This window comes from Pleurodeles waltl, chromosome 9 (genome assembly GCF_031143425.1).
Source record: "Pleurodeles waltl isolate 20211129_DDA chromosome 9, aPleWal1.hap1.20221129, whole genome shotgun sequence".
NCBI classification, from domain to species: domain Eukaryota; kingdom Metazoa; phylum Chordata; class Amphibia; order Caudata; family Salamandridae; genus Pleurodeles; species Pleurodeles waltl.
The window spans coordinates 416,309,321-416,325,471 of record NC_090448.1 but is presented as its reverse complement, the minus strand read 5'-3'; the positions used below and the strand labels follow the sequence as shown (position 1 = coordinate 416,325,471).

The 16,151-nt window shown below is 39.4% G+C and overlaps 1 protein-coding gene across 4 annotated transcripts in view; it reads left to right on the top strand.

The window, feature by feature from the left end:
• LTBP4 (latent transforming growth factor beta binding protein 4) overlaps nt 1–16,151 on the top strand; it is a 922,370-nt gene that overhangs the window by 843,260 nt on the left and 62,959 nt on the right. For 2 of the 4 annotated variants that reach the window (XM_069207205.1, XM_069207203.1), the window contains 2 exons: nt 10,430–10,555; nt 14,677–14,808. The exons of 1 other annotated variant lie outside the window; for it this stretch is intronic. In XM_069207205.1, coding sequence (XP_069063306.1) covers nt 10,430–10,555; nt 14,677–14,808 — 258 coding nt within the window. The remainder of the gene's footprint in view (nt 1–10,429; nt 10,556–14,676; nt 14,809–16,151) is intronic. One more of the 4 variants, XM_069207204.1, reaches the window with a different exon arrangement.

Here is a 16,151-nt window from a genome sequence, read left to right as displayed (position 1 = left end):
AACACCTAGATACTTCTCTACTGTGTTTGTATTCTGAGTTTGTTGTGTCTTTCCATATTTAGTTGGTGTTTTGTTTGATACTGAGGTTGTTATCGCTGCAGTGATAAAAGAGATGTGTTCCCTTTCACAAAGGATTGTCCTTAGAGCTGCAACTTCCTAAAGGAAGCACATATTTGCATTAACCCAAGTAATAAAATAGCTTTAATATTTCTACTACCCTTTAGGGTTCACATAAAGATTAGCATCTACAATCAACTAAATAAAAACTGATAAAGGCTGTTGCAGGTTTTACCTCAGTATCATGGTCTCACAAATAATTCTTAGTGGCTTTGTATATGATCTTGTTAATGGATTCCCCCATACCTGGGGAATGGAATCTTATAGAAATCATAAAGGCTCAGATATGGTGGCAGATTGGGGCTAAATCGCTCACAGTAATTTGCCTTGCAAATATAACTCCAGAATCCTTCTGTGGTGGGCATTTTGATGTCTTGGGGCTAGCTGTTACCCCGCTGAGAAGATAAATGTGTAAGATATGAGGGAATGTAAGAAAGTTGGTTATTAGGTGAGGGGGTGGAAGCGCCACTCAAATACAAAACACAAATTTGTCAGGGTGAACCACAAAAGTCACTAAATTAAACTGTGCGTAATCCTCTGGTAGCTTGGCTCAAAAGCGGTCAGGCTTAACTTAGAGGCAATGTGTAAAGTATTTATGCAGCATTCAAACAGTAATAAAGTGAAAACAAAACACAAGAAAAACCCCAAACAAAAAGGTAGAGTCAATTGTAATAAATAAAATAACACCAAAATGACGAAAATCCAATCAATAGAACTAGACAAATGAGTTGTTAAAGTTTTAGGTGAAAATAGCAGCAAGAAGCACATAGCGTCACAGTGGACCAGGGGAAAGTGACAAGTTTAGGCTGATCGCAATGGAGCATGAGTCAGGTACAGGGACCACATTATTCACTCGGAAGAGTTACCTTCTTAATTCCTGCGCCAAGACTGCCATTCACATTGGTGAGGGCAATGTGGAAGAAATTGTTATCATGAGGAGCAGGTCGGTCGTTCTAGATTGTCGTTGCTGTAGCGCAAAGAGCAAGTTGTCATTTGTGATTTGAGTTGGCGGTAGACGCAGACTATTGCAGTTGGAATGAAGAGTAGGTCCGCTGGAGGTTCAAATTGGCGCTCATTGGGCGTAGTAAAGTCTCAGCACGAAGAGGTCACTTTGCACCGCGATAAGTCCAAAACGTCTGTCTTGTTAACATTTCTACAGGACGAGTACTCTCTGATGCCAACCTAGGGTACAGGACAAGGTGGCAATCATGGGGTCAGGACTCCCTCCAGCAGAGGCTAGCAGCAGGGCTCAGGCTGGTCCAGGTAGGCCCAGGCAGGCCCAGTAGGTACTGGTCAGGTGGGCAGTTGCAGGGCAGGCCTCTGGAACCTTGTTGTGACCTAGTAGGTCAAAAAGGATGTCAACCTCTGACTCTTAGAGTCACTTCTGAGAAGCCTGAGTTCAAGGTGAGCAGGTCCAATCTTCCTTCTTCAGGCTGCAGGGCAGTCCTTCTTCTGAATCTTCCTCAGGGTGACAAGTGTTCTGATGAGAGGCTCTGAAGGTTTCACTTTTTATACCTGGTGGCTGCCTTTGTGCAGGGGAATTCCACGACCTACACCCAAAAGTAGTTCTAGTCTGTTTTTCCTCTTTGCCAGGGCTTGGCTCTAAACTGTCTTGCGTGACAAAGGCAAGCTACCCCTTGTGCCAGGTTCCTTTCTGTGTGCTACAGGCAGGATCCTTTGAAGTGTAAGCTGGACAGGGCGCACCTCCTCCCTAGCCATCCTGTCAGGAAGACCCTCTCTCCTCACAGCTAGGAGTCTTTCATCTGGATGTCTGAAAGCAATACACAACCCTCAACAGAAGAGCCATTCACAGCCATGTGACCCAGAACACAGACAGAAAGGCACAGTTGGTTTGGGCAGGAAAATGCCAACTTTCTTAAAGTGATTTTTTTTTAATGTTAACCATCTGATCACTATTAAAGAGTATTTTATATTACAATTCCTTTAAGGGTAAACAGTATTTCTCTAACTGGTCTCAAACTGAAGTTAGCACTTAATAATTGAAAAACAAGTAACCCAGTGTTAGTCTATGGAAGCGGTCACCTGACAGCAGTGCAGTGAAAAAATACTTTAGGAGTTTTTCACCGCCAGGACATGTAAAACCTATGTACACATTTTCTACTTTTTAAATGCCATGCACCCTGCCCAACAAGCCTTTAGAGCCTACCTTAGGGGTGACTTATAAGTTTAAAAAAAGTAAGGTTTAGGCCTGCCAAAAGGTTTATTTTGCCAGTTTGAAATGACAGCTAAGACTGCTCTGCAGGCTGCAGTGAAAGACCTGAGACATGTTTTAAAATGCTACTTTAGAGAATGCAGCAATGAGTGTTGCAGACCACTAGTAGTATTTCATTTACCAATTCTGGGTACATATAGTGCCACTTACTAGGGACATATAGGTAAATTATATGTGGTGAATAGGTTTAGGCTAATTTAACCATGTTTTAATGAAAGAGCACACAAACCTAGTGCACAGAGTCCTAATGGCAACAAAATCAAGTTCAGTAAAACAGGGAAGTGAAGGCAAAGAGTCTGGGGAAACGCCACACCAAGGAAGTCAGATCTAACAGGGAACATATGAGGAATTCAACCTTCTCTTGGTGAAGAATAATTCCAGATTCAATCAGGCTCTGGTGAGTGTCAGGAAGGCAACAATGGTGTTCTTGCTTGGTTGTTACATATATCAGGATTTTACCACTGACCTTCTTAATATGTCATCACCTCCCTGATTGCAACATAAAAACACTGCTGCTAACTATACCCCAAGGTATGGCCTTGTAAGTCACAACCCAGTGGAGCACAAGATAGTATCTTCCACTGTGCAGTGTGCCACTTCCAGACTTGGTTACAAAGATGCAGGCTTCGTCAGTCTTGTGCCATGCTCCCCTAGGCTTTCAAAATATCTCTATAGTGGAATGGGCCCAGTAATACCATTGGCATAGATTCTAGTTCAAGTCTAAGCCAGTTTGGATTTTGTCTATAAACGTTTGTGTTGTTCGCAGGCCTTTATAATAGCCATTGCTCCTGTGTCTATGTGTGTAGATATTTCCAATCTATGGACTTACATGTTCCATGTATGGTGACTTTTTTCATACCATCATCATGATCGGATGTAGATTTCCCATTAAGTTCAGTACTTACTTCAAGGTGGCCCGTCTGCCATTAGGTCTTTTGATGTCTGCCTGGCTCTCTGATTGGCATATGCAGGTGGAATGTGTGTACTTTCACAGACTGGGCATCTTCTATCAGATGCAGGTAGTAGTGCAGGATGATAGTCTTTTAACTTGTCATTTTAGGCTGGCCTTGTCCTCTAGCAATGCACATTTACATTTGTTGTTATTCTTTCTACACTTTCCTGTGGTTCCTTCATGACAACTTTATTTGTAAAGGATGCTTTAAAGTGAGCAGACCACGCCTGGCATAACTCAAATGGACTTCATAGTGCCATACTATGCTAACGTTTGATACTAGATCCTGCTCGGATTTCTTGTCATGGTTTTGATAAGCAGCAGCTGACCAAGGGCATGATTTAGAGTTTGGCAAAGGGGACTCCGTCATAAACATGACGGATATCCTGTCCGCAGTATCACAATTCCCATAGGATATAATGGGATTGTAATTTGGCGGACAGGATATAGAATGTTTCCAATGATTTATGTTGGTGATATCTCATCTACGACAAAATAAACATTTTATAGTCTTCATTCACTGGGAATGCAAAGTGTGTATTTAGAGCTCCTACTGCAGGTTTACACTGGAGACCCCCAGCACAGGAACAAATGTAGGTATAAATTCGAAGAAGTGATCATTTGACTGGGCTTTTTCATTCATGTTTGACAGGATAATGTTCAGCAGTGCCATCCACAGTTTGAACCTGAAAGCATTATGTTTTGGATTGGGAATAGCAACATCATATTCATGCATGCAGAAACATGGTTGCGGGAGCGCCACAGTCCTTATCTGTGTAGTGGCTCCTGATGTTCAGATTCTTTTTTCTTTCTTTTATTTCATCATCCCCCATCACTGGAGAATAGTCCCCCATGGGGAACATTGTGTGGTTCTGTTTTCAACAGGGGTTTTCTGGAATTTCTTCACCAACCTGGGGATATGGACAACAATCTCACTTTATTATGATCTTTCTGAAAAGTTATATCCCTTAATGGCCACAAGATACTGTAACAAACCTCAAAATGTACAGAAGTCTACACTTTCCTCTACCTAGCACTCAGAAGACCCATCTACCATGATTAGAAGAGATTCATTAAGAATAACTGCAACCGCAGGTTGAACTTGAGAGATTTGAATTACAGGGTACATTTCCCACCAATATTGGAGTGTTAACTGTAAGGCTGCCTTTCCTATTTGTCTAACAACTGGGACTCAATTAGTGAATTTGGAGTGAGACTCCGGTATGGTTAGGTTCCAATCTCATACTTAAGAGTCTTTCTGTGATGGAGATCTACAAAGTGCTTACAATCAACTTTGGCCTTCAGTAAATGCTGATGAGTGATACTCTGTATGACATGAAGATTTTGTAGCAGTTAGGTTACGGAAGCCACTCTGGATAAGGCACTTTCTGAGGAATGATGTGCGGATAAAATCAGTAGTAACTGAAAAAAGGGGATCTTCACAGAGAGGGATGCAAAGAGCTGTTACATGAGAATTCAGCTATTGCCAAACAGATATTGTTCCATGGACTGCTTTCAATGTTCAGTTTGATCATCGATCTGCAGATGGTAACTTGTGGACCTGAAGTGATTGGTACCAACCCTTTTCATTAATTCTGTCCAAAAGAGGGGCGTGAACTGTGATCCTATGCCAGTAGAAATGATTTCTGCTAGACCATGAACACAAAAGACAGGTACAGTAAAAATTCTGTTCAGTTCTTCAGTTTAAGCATTTTCTTCAGAGGAATGAACTATCGAATCTTGGTTAAATAGTTTATGGCCACAAATACTGTTGTGTACCTTGGTGATGGTTGTAGTTCCACACAAAAGTCCATCATGTCTCAGGGCAGATTTGAAGTCAGAAGAGGTTGTAACAATTTTGCAGCAGAGCAGTGAAAAGCTTTAGATTTAGCACATATAACAGAGTTCCTAATAAAGTTCCAGATGGTCTTCCAGATTCCAGGCCACCAAAAGTCTTGAACAATGAATTTGATCATCTTTTTATGACCAGGGTGCCCTGGTGCTAAAGAGTCATGCTACCATTTCAGATTCCTAAGTTGCATAATTTTACTGGGAAGGCACAGGGCTCCATCTTGGTATAGCAAACCTTTGTGAGCCTTAATGGCTCTTTTTCAATTCATTGGGGAGCAAGAATGTCATTCTGTACCTGTCTGAGGCAATTCTAGACGTTTATTGTAGGGGAGGCAGAAAGTACTAAAATATATTGGACTTTTTCTCTGGTCTTAAATTCACAGACTTTTTGTCAAGCCAAGGCATCTGCTGGGTCAAAATGCAATGACATAATTGAAGCAGGGTCCATCTGGCAAGAAAATAATGCACACATTTCATGGTAATGAGATATAACAAGTTCTTATGACCAATCCAAACAATAATTGGATTCCGAGCTCTTCCACATGATGTATCCAATGAAAACAGGTGTATTTATCCTTTAGGAGACCTCAGTAGTAGATTGTGTAGTTTTTTTTATCTGTCAATCAGTGTTTGGGGGTTGGATTCCACTAGATGAGGTTCATATGTTTTGGAATCTCTTTGTGATAGTACAGCTCTGAAGGCAAAAGAGGAGGCATTTGACTCCACTAGAAAAGGCAGCAAGTCATTGGGCTGTCTTAAAACTGAAACAGGAGTTAAATGTTATCTTGAATAAGTTAAATGCTTGCTCCTGTTCTTCTCCACACTTGAACTTCACTCCCTTCTGTGTTAAATGAACTAATGGCTGTATAATGGTTAACCAGTACTGTATGAATTGTCTATAGTAGGTAGCAAAACCTATAAACCTCAGAACTTTCTTGATGTTTCACGGAGGAGGCCAATCTAATACTGCTTTTACCATAGCAGAATTCATTCGTATTCCCGGTTCAGAGATCAAAGCCAAGAAAGGCAATGGTAGATGGTAGTTCGAAAGACATTTCTAAGCGTTGGCATATACAGAATGCTTTCTTAATCTTGATAACTTTCATGAACCTAACATTGATGCTCTTTTAAAGAAGATTAGTCTATCAAAATGTCTTCAAGATAGACCACCCTGTACATATCCAAAATGTCTCTGAATATGATGATGGTGAAATGCTGAAGTGCTGCAAGGGCATTATGGAGGCTGAAAAGCATTACAAGACAATCAAAATGTCCATAACTGGTATTGAATGTCAGCTTCCATTCATCCCATTCTTGGATCCATACAGAATTTTAGACTCCTCTAAAATCCAACTCAGATAATACTTGAGATGACTTGGCTAGATACAGCAGTACAGATATGAGAAGTAACAGATATTGAGTTCTTACAGTAATTGCATTCAAATCTAGATATCAACATCAAAGAGAGGGACAGGGAGGATTGAAGGTCCAGTGTATAATCTCCCCAAGTAACGATAGACAAAAATGAATACACTATTCCTGGCAGAAAAGCAGGGAAACGCTATGGTTTAGGAGCAAGAGCCCTCACACATCCATTTGGATGCCATGCTTCATCATTGGGGTGCTCCTCGTCAGACCGGCGCTGCGATGTCTGACGGGCTCCCCGTGAGGGGGCTCTTTGCCGGAGATCTTTTAGAATAACTGCCGTGGTGAACTGGAACCTACAGGCAGGTCGTAATTCAAAAGCAGGAGAGAGATAAAATTGGTTCTATACCAGGCGGGAAATTCTCATTTAATGGGCAGCAAGGGGATAAGACCAAGATTAAAGGCAAATTGAAAGTAATGCTCAAACACTTTCTGGAATGATGGGGGCAAGAAATTATCTCAAAGCCACCTGAATATTGGTCCTCATTTTATCACTTTCAATTTGCTTTTAATCTTGGTCTTATCCGCTTGAAGCCTGACATGCAAATGGATGTGTGAGGGCTCTTGCTCCTAAACCATAGGGTTTCCCTGCTTTTCTGCCAGGAACAGTGTATTCATTTATATCATTCAAATCTAGATAGTCTATACATGGCCGGTATTCAGATTTTGCCTTTGCCACAAAAAAGTTTGGCGCCCATGCTGGAGATGCGACATGTTAAATGAAACATTTATAGGTTTTCCTGAACGTATTGATGTAGAATTTCATCTTCTTCCACCATCAGTTGCTACATCCTCTCATGTGGAATAGGTTTGCCACATAATAAATCAGTTTGATAGTCGTACTCTAGGTGGAAGAGTGTCAACTCTTTTCTCGCTAAACACAACTATGAAATCATGGTATTGTGTGGGAACAACTTCCTCATTCATATGTACTTGTGGGGTGATTTCTAAGGACTTCTGCAATCACAGTAGGTGGAATCAAAAGTGATCTCTAGTATATTCTGTTCTATTTGAGGATTATGTTTACTATGCCAGGTAGTGATGATAGGAAAGGATGGTGCATTGATTAAGGTGAAGTGAATTTCGTCAACATGTGCGATCAACAGTCATCAATAATACAAGTATCTCAAAACGTACTGCTCCCTTAACATCATTCTCTTTCATAGAAATCTGGTGTGCCACTTAAACTTGATTACACCATAAATCAACCAGATTCTCTGGAATCCACCAATGCAAGCACTATCATGGTTCTTTGAGAGGTAGCAATCATTACTTGCAGAAAATAATGTGCTCAATAAGTAAAGGATGCTTCCATAACTCATGAACCACACCATGTCCATTGCTCAGGGATGATATAGGTCATTTCTGTGTAGCTGAGGGCAGGTTCCACCCAATTTCCAGTCTTTGTGGAGTAGAACCACAATCCTATCTTGTTATCTTGTTCCCTTTCTTTAGTTGATAAGGTCTTTTGTAATTCTCCAATTTGCATGGGTTTGTTGGCCTGAGGCATACTACCACAGCCATCTGGGACTTTATTAAACAGGGCCTTCGATGATAAGCATGGTGCTTGGATACCCGCAGTCGTTCCTGGGCATCTATTTGATGCTTAAGGTTGATTAAAGTCACCAAAGTGGTGGTTTGATTTACCCCTTATGACCGGGCATCTTTGACATTGTCTCAGGGAACTTCATAAAAGACCGCAGTGGAAGACTCATCCGTCTATGCCACCTGTGATGCCAGGTGTTAAAAATGTGTGACATAATTCACTAACATTCCTGTTTCCCTGCTTGAGTGTTAGTAGTCCAGAATGGCCTGATAAGGGGAATAAGTTTTGTATCGAAGATGGTGGTGACTTGAGCCCGAATTTAGGTCAAGCTGAACAGATTCGGGCTTTGTTTTACGATAAATGGTGTAGCTCACGTCAAGGTGTCTTTCAAAGGTACGAGAGTACTAACATAATTTTGCTGGTGTTATTATTAAAAACATGAGGTTTTGCTAAAAAGTGCAACTGACACTGGGCTTTAATGTTTTGGGATTTCTGAGGGTCTGCTCTGATTTTCCCTGGTAGGGCTAATGCCAAATTAGGGGTAACAATTGCACTTAGGTACACTCCTGAATTGCTACTCACCTTGTTGTTCATAGGATTATTATGATATGACAAGGTGGTAATATGGCCAGGTCTAGATGTTAATTGGTTCACACAGATCATGAGGAGATGCCTGTACCATCATCTGAATGGGGATTTCTGACAGGTCCATATTTGGCCTGGGAAACTGTCAGGGTTTGATGTTGAGACCTGCTGAAAGTCCCTGCAGTCCAATAGCCACTGCACTGGTGAATAGAAAGTTATGTATCACCAGACACAGCAACCAGGGTAAAAAACTGAAAAGGAGTAAGAAAGAAATCTGTGACTGGAGCGCACTCTTCAAGACTTCATCTTTTTCTAGGGATGGCACCATTATGCCTTGATAGTGATTAATTTTGGGAAGATCAGACCAGCTGTTCCAGCAGTGAATCATGCTATAATGAGCCTGGAGCCAATCAGGAAACCAAAAAAGACCCCAGAATGCTGCTGGACACAAACAGATACAGATTCTACAAGAAACACAGCTCAACAGGACAACAACTAGGATAACAAATTAATGAAGGTTTTATAAAGGAACTGAGGGAACTGGTTGGGGAAAACAACAAGCAGTATGGTATGACAAAACAGGTGAAAACTATAGCGAGAGTTGCAAAAGTCAATGCAAATACTCAACCTGTCGCAAGGCACTATGTTTAGGTCTCAGGAAGCCTAATTAGGGCAGTGCCCACGCTGACCTGGAAATAGCCTTAACCCGGGATGTGAGTAAACGAGTATCCCCAGGAGTTGGCAGTCCAGTGTTCCACCTGTCTAAGTTTCCAAAGGCCTGTTTTCCAGTGCCTCCATTCCCTTCGTGCCTGTCGTCTCACCTGATTCCTCACCCAATTGCACAAACAATGTCAAATCGTTTCAGTGTATAGTTGCCACCTGCCAGGTTGCCTGAAACAGTAACAGGAAAAAAACACAGGGCAATGATCTCTAACATCCTCCAAAGGCCAGTAATGTTCTAAGGCAGAATGATCAGGCTGAAAACATCTTATTTCCCTTCCCATCAATTGCAGTTGACTAACCAGTTCAGTTGACCCAACCAAAGTTTGAGTCTGTCACCCAAGGGACAACCTCAATTTTTCTCAGTAACAAACTTGATGACGTTTTAGTAAACTTCTAAAATCTTTTTTTCAACATTCAGAGTACTGTAGTTCTTACTTGACATGGTGGTTGATGTGTGTAATCTGTTTTAGAGATGCTCCATTGCACAAATCTGCAGTATGTTGGTGTAACCATGCATTCAATCATTTGTCTATTCATTCATTTGCTCATTCATTCATTCATTCACTCGCTAATTCACTTTTTTGTTCATTCGTTCATTCATTTACTGTTATAGGATCTAATAAGACTTCCCTCCTAAGATCACATCTTTACGCAAAACTCCTCTCTTAATGTTTTATGAACCTGTGTAACAGTTTATTAAAGAAGCACATCAGAAACTGTTTGTTGTATCACTGGATTACAGGATACACCACTCCCCACTGCTCTAACACAGTAACACAGTAGACAATTTCATATTCACTGCACACTATCACAGGGTCATCAGTCCCCTCAATCTCTATTACAGGTACATAATAGACACCTCACACACAAAATATGACAGTAGACATCTCTTTCATAAGTTAGGTCAAGAGACTTTTTCATACATATCTTCTCAGTTCCCCCCCTCCATTTCATTTTCACCATGTCACCATGCTTAGCTCTCCCATCTTGTTTACAGACCTCAATGAATGCACAAACCACACTCTGTGTGGTGAGCATGCCGTATGTCAGAACCTGGTTGGCTCCTACCGCTGCTACTGCAACTGGGGCTATGAGATGGCCAGCGATGGACAGCGCTGTGTGGGTACGTCCAGTCCAATAGCCTCCTACTATGTCTTCCTAACCTTCCATGGGCCTGTATCATCTGGGGTCCTTAGCTCATACATGGAATCAATAAAGTTGTGGTTCCTGAATCTCATTGTCTCAGTCAGAATGCTTTAGCATTTCTTGTGAGTTCCTGCTCTTCCTATTCTGTAATTTTATTGTCGAGGCTGTCCTCAGTATGACCAGAAAGCAATTCCATGCATATTTAAAAAAACATCTGTCCCATTTTAGAGGGCTTTTAAATGTGTCCTGTGGATCTTTTAAAATCACTGGTCAGCTAGGATTTATTTTCTTCTCTAGAATCATATAAAGATATCCAATGGCACTTAAATGGTAACAGTGGCCAAGCAGATTTCAGTTGATCAATTACAAATTTAGTGCCGGTGTGTTCCCTCATTGACCTGCTAATCCCAGGACTTGAAATGTTCCAACTATATGGCTGTTTTAATTGGAACTAATGTTTTCTTATACACCTGGTCGCTCCTTTCTCTGTATTTGACAACAGCAGTATAAGTGTTCTGAAGAACACTGATTTTATTGGTAGGAACCAGGGATAATTAGAGAAATGTACATTGGAATAAGACAAAGTGTCAACCAGTTGGCCAACTTAGAAACCATGTTTACACTGGCCAGCTAGTTTTGCACTATTTGGTCCCACAAATTTCAAAGCAAATTTCCTCCACACTTATGTAGTTTGGGCCTTTGTCCAACTGGAGGTTCAAGTCCTAGCAGGTTTTCCTTACCTCTTTCAAATTTAGGCAGTGAAATACAGAATGGTGCATAGGCTACTTGAAATGACACACTTGAGATGAGAGATGCCAGGGAACAACTCATTTGCGAAGTAACACCTGAGTAAAACTAAATGTCTGTAGAAAACTTAATTCAAAACATGCCAAAAAGAGTGCAAATCTTATAAATGTAATTTATGCCAGAGACGAGAAACAAACAAGAAGTAAGCATCTTTGTTTTAATTCATTTTGTTTGTGGATAGGGGCAGCTTCTTTTGAGATTGTCGGTAAGATTGATTCAATTGGATGTCATTCTCAAATTGTTCTGCTTCCATTGTCAGCCTATTCTAGTTCCCTAGCATACTCTCCAGCTTAGGGGCTGATGTGCCTGTAAAATCCCTTTTTAATCACTTCATTTCTGGATAGGTGGCTTTTCAAAAAAGAATCTGTGGCTGTATTGGTCAGCTCACTGAAGGAGACCTAGAACCCTGAGTGAACAGTTGTAGTCCTGAATATCGACCACAAAAATATCGAACTGCCAAATAGCGAGGTCAAAATGTTAATTACAAAATTACTGTGAGTGCTGTATTTATAATTAAAATACTAAAAACTAAAATATCATCCTACAAAAGTGTCTCAAGTTAAAAATAATTTTAACAAAAATATAAAAAACAATAATTTTGAGTTTTAAGATTAATATTAGACTTGACAATAAATATTGAAAACCAAAATATAGTTTAAGAAATTAAAGCAATTTAAAAATATTACATATATTTAATTATAATTAGTTTTAAGGGTTACCCTTTTTACAATACAGAAGATCTCATTTTAAAAGCAAAATGCATTTCACAATAACTTTTGTAATCTAAAAATACAATTAAATATCTTCAAAAGTACATTTTTTTAAATATTTGAAATATAACATAATTTTGAGAAATCTAAGACAATGTAAACATTTTTAAATACATTTTAATTGTCAATGAATTATATTATATACAGAAACACTTATCTTAATGTGGCAATAGGTATGAAAACAAAACTATCTACAAGTAAAGGTAAAAGAGCAATGAAAAGGTCCAAAATAAACATAAAACTATATGTAATAAATAATCAGTTACTAAAATCATGAAAATATATATTAAACAATAACCCTTGCCTGTGGGAATTACCTGTACTATTCTAACTGCAGTCCAACAAATATTGGAGTGAATGTGTATACTTAGAGAATCAGATGTGCTATTTTAACTCCAATACATCTAACCACAGATAAGGTTCATTTAATTAGGAGGGCACTTACTGGTTCTCCAGTCCAACCAAAACTGGGGAAATTGGATCTATTGGGGGCGGGACACATGTGCTATTCTTACCAGTTCAAATAGCCTTGCTGAAAATGCATAAAGTTAGGGGGATTTAATTTACTAGTTTAACTTCAGTATAACTTACACTGGGAAAGTGTATATATTTATGGGGACAGATTTACCGTTCTAATGTTGGGGAGGAGGTTATTGGTATGCAAGGGAGGGCTTCACATTTACTGTTCTAGCTCCAGGACAATTAACTTTGGGAGAAGGGATCAGATTCACAATTCGAATTCCATTTCAACAAAAGGAACAGTAAATCTATTTACGGGTAAGATGTGCTATTATAATGCATGTCCATCTAACATTAAATAAAGTGGATATATGTAGAAAGGTAAAACTTACTATTCTAACTCCAGTCCAAATAACATTGAAGAAAGTGCATAACGTTGGGGCAGGAGGTCAGAATTACTATTTTAACTCCAGTACAACAATGCAGTAAATTGATATATTTTGGGCTGGTGCAAATTTACTTTTCTGTCTCACATTCAACAGACATTGATATAAGTGCATATTTATGTGGAGCATTTTTACCATTCTAAATGTAGTTAAACAAAAATTGGAGTAAGTAAATTTAATTAAGGTGTGCACATTTACTATTCTAACTCTGCCATCCCAAGGGACCTCTACCTGCCACATTTGAAGATATCCGCTGGCCGCTCGGACATCTATCTACATTTGCAGCAACTGCTGCAATGGCGGTTACTGTCAATTTAGAGAAATGTGATGGACAGTACTATCAGGAATGACGTCCGGCCGTTAAACTTTTTTATGCTTTTTTTTTCAAAAAACAAAAAGTTAATGTTCTCCAGACCCAGGAAGTTTCCTTCCAAGGTGTGAGGTTAATGTTGATTTTTTTCCTGACCCTCACAGACAGATTTTTTTCAGGTGGTGATGTACAGGAAAAGGTGCATCACACCGTCCACAAGTAGAGTGGACGGAGTTATGCCCTTCCTCTGATGGCCCCTACTCTTTCGAGCCACCCCAGGTAGTATTCCATCAATGGGGACTCTGAAACGGAATCCTTAAGGTCTGCACATCTCCAAATGAGGCATTCAGACCAGGGGCTTGGCTGGCTGCGACGGGGTGCCCTGTTCTCACTTTAAATAAGGCTCCAGATTTCTAAAAACACTACTTATGTAAGACACATTTTTAAAACTTTACATAAAAAATTCCAAACCAATCCTATTCTTATAGTAAATTTCCAAGTAATTTTAAAATATAAGTCACTTATTAAAAGAAATTACAAATATATCATATAAATGCAATATATTGGAATATTTTATACACATTTGGAAATCAAATAAGTACAATTGAAACAGTGCTACTAATTTTCAAAATGAAAAATATATTTACTATTTAATTTTTATTTATTTATTAGTTTAGTTCGTTTGGAAATATAACTAAATCTAAATGTCAATTATAATCAATATTATCAAATATATTTTGAAATATTTTATTTTAAAAATGGCTTACCATTACTTTATATTTTATTTGCACGCCACTCACTTTATCCCCTAATAAAGCCCGCAATCCCATAAATAAAACAATAATTGAAACATAATACAATAGATACATATACAAATGCAATAATAATAATTAACATGCATAATTAATGAAAACATCCAAAAATAAACAAAATGAGAATATTCTTAATACAACACTAACACGCAATATCCCAATAAAACCCGACAACCAGAAAAATATATACACATCGTTTTTATAGTATATTTTATAGTATATTTTATACTATCAATGACAACATAACTTTAACAAAAAAACCAAATACTATACAAAAAATAATAAATACTACAATATTTTATTAATCACTATTTTAAACTTCGATAATATTTTTTAAAAATGCTTTCCCTCAATATTCCTTACTTCTATATTTTTGTAGTTACAATATTTTGACCTCAAAATTATGCACCATTGGTATTCAGGTTCTGCGCTGTGGTAAATAATCAAGTGATTTTCTACATTCATAGTCTTCCTTTTTCCCATCTTTTCTGCAGATATTGATGAGTGTGTGGAGTACGGGGTCGCCCTCTGTGGTCTGAGGGCTTGTGAAAACACTATAGGATCTTACAATTGTGTAACCAACTGTGATCCTGGCTACCAATTGACCCCTGCTGGGGAATGTGCAGGTATGTGTTTAGTGCCATACTTCTTAACTTCATAATTGTATCACATATCTCCCAATCTCAATGCATCTGCACAACCACCAAGTTCTCTTCAGATTGCCTGTAACCCACAGAAAGCAATGCAATGGCTTAATGCAAAATGGTCCACTTCATAAACATTGCTTCTTCCTTCATGCTGTCAGTAGTGGATAGACGCTTTAGAATGACTCACAACTCTGACAAAGAGCACAGACCAACACTACGACCTTGCCAACTGACATATACTAGTCATCCAATGCACCTACTTCACATATATATTCTGTACACCCTCTGTTAATCAAAAACAGTTTGAGGCCTCAAGCCAATTCCAGGCCACCTTGTTGGAATATTTTAGCTTGATGGTTTTACAGTGTGCGGTCTACGAAGTAAATAAAGGAAAGTTCCCTAGTCCCTGGACAAATGACAGTAGCAGATGCAAGGCAATGACAACCTATAAGGGGTCTGTGAATGGCAACGGAAACAGGATCATCTTCAAATGTGTGCATAAATGAAGCATTCCCTTTAGATCAAGAATAAAGACATTTTAGAGTAGACTCAGAATATCCATAAAATCGTACTCTTGCAGACTCTCTGCCAATAGTCTTTTTTCTTCTCAGGGAAGGTTTTGAGGTGCTGGAGAGGAGAGACTTTATTTGTATTTGGCAATTATTAGCATTTGCTAGCAACCCTTTTTCCAGCCTCAAGTCTTCCTCTTCTGTACGCTGCAGAGGATGTTTTGGCAGTTGGGACTCTTCATATGAAAATATGTGTTGGAGACGGTGGAGCATATTAGCAGATTCAAAGAGTTTACGAGTGGATGGAGCTTGAAATATGTGTCATAAGGGTAGACACTTGTGGTGTCAGGAGTAGTTACATTCCAATTGGAATAAAAACAAAAAGCGCTGGATATAAACCAAATCACCTCACAAAAACAATTTATTTGCGGTCATGCCATCTACTGGATGATATTCCTCCATTTCAATGTCATCTTCAGCATGTTACCTGGAAGAGAAATGACAGTATCAGGAGAAGTCAAAGGGTGACAGTATCAGGAAAAGTCAAAGTGTTCTGGCCCTACAACCCCCAACTCTGTTCCATTCAGGACAATTGGTTACAGCGTTCAGGATCAATGTGATTGCTGCTCCAGCTGTGTGGTGTCTGCCTCCACATATGTGTGAATCACCTTAGGGGAAAATCTTTGAGGCTGCAGTTCCAATGGGCTACCACCACCGGAGGCTACTGGAAACTAGTCCCCATAGTGAGGATACATTGCCAAAGCCTACACTATAGGTCTCCCTGGCACGCTGGAGGTATTCTCTGAGCACAGC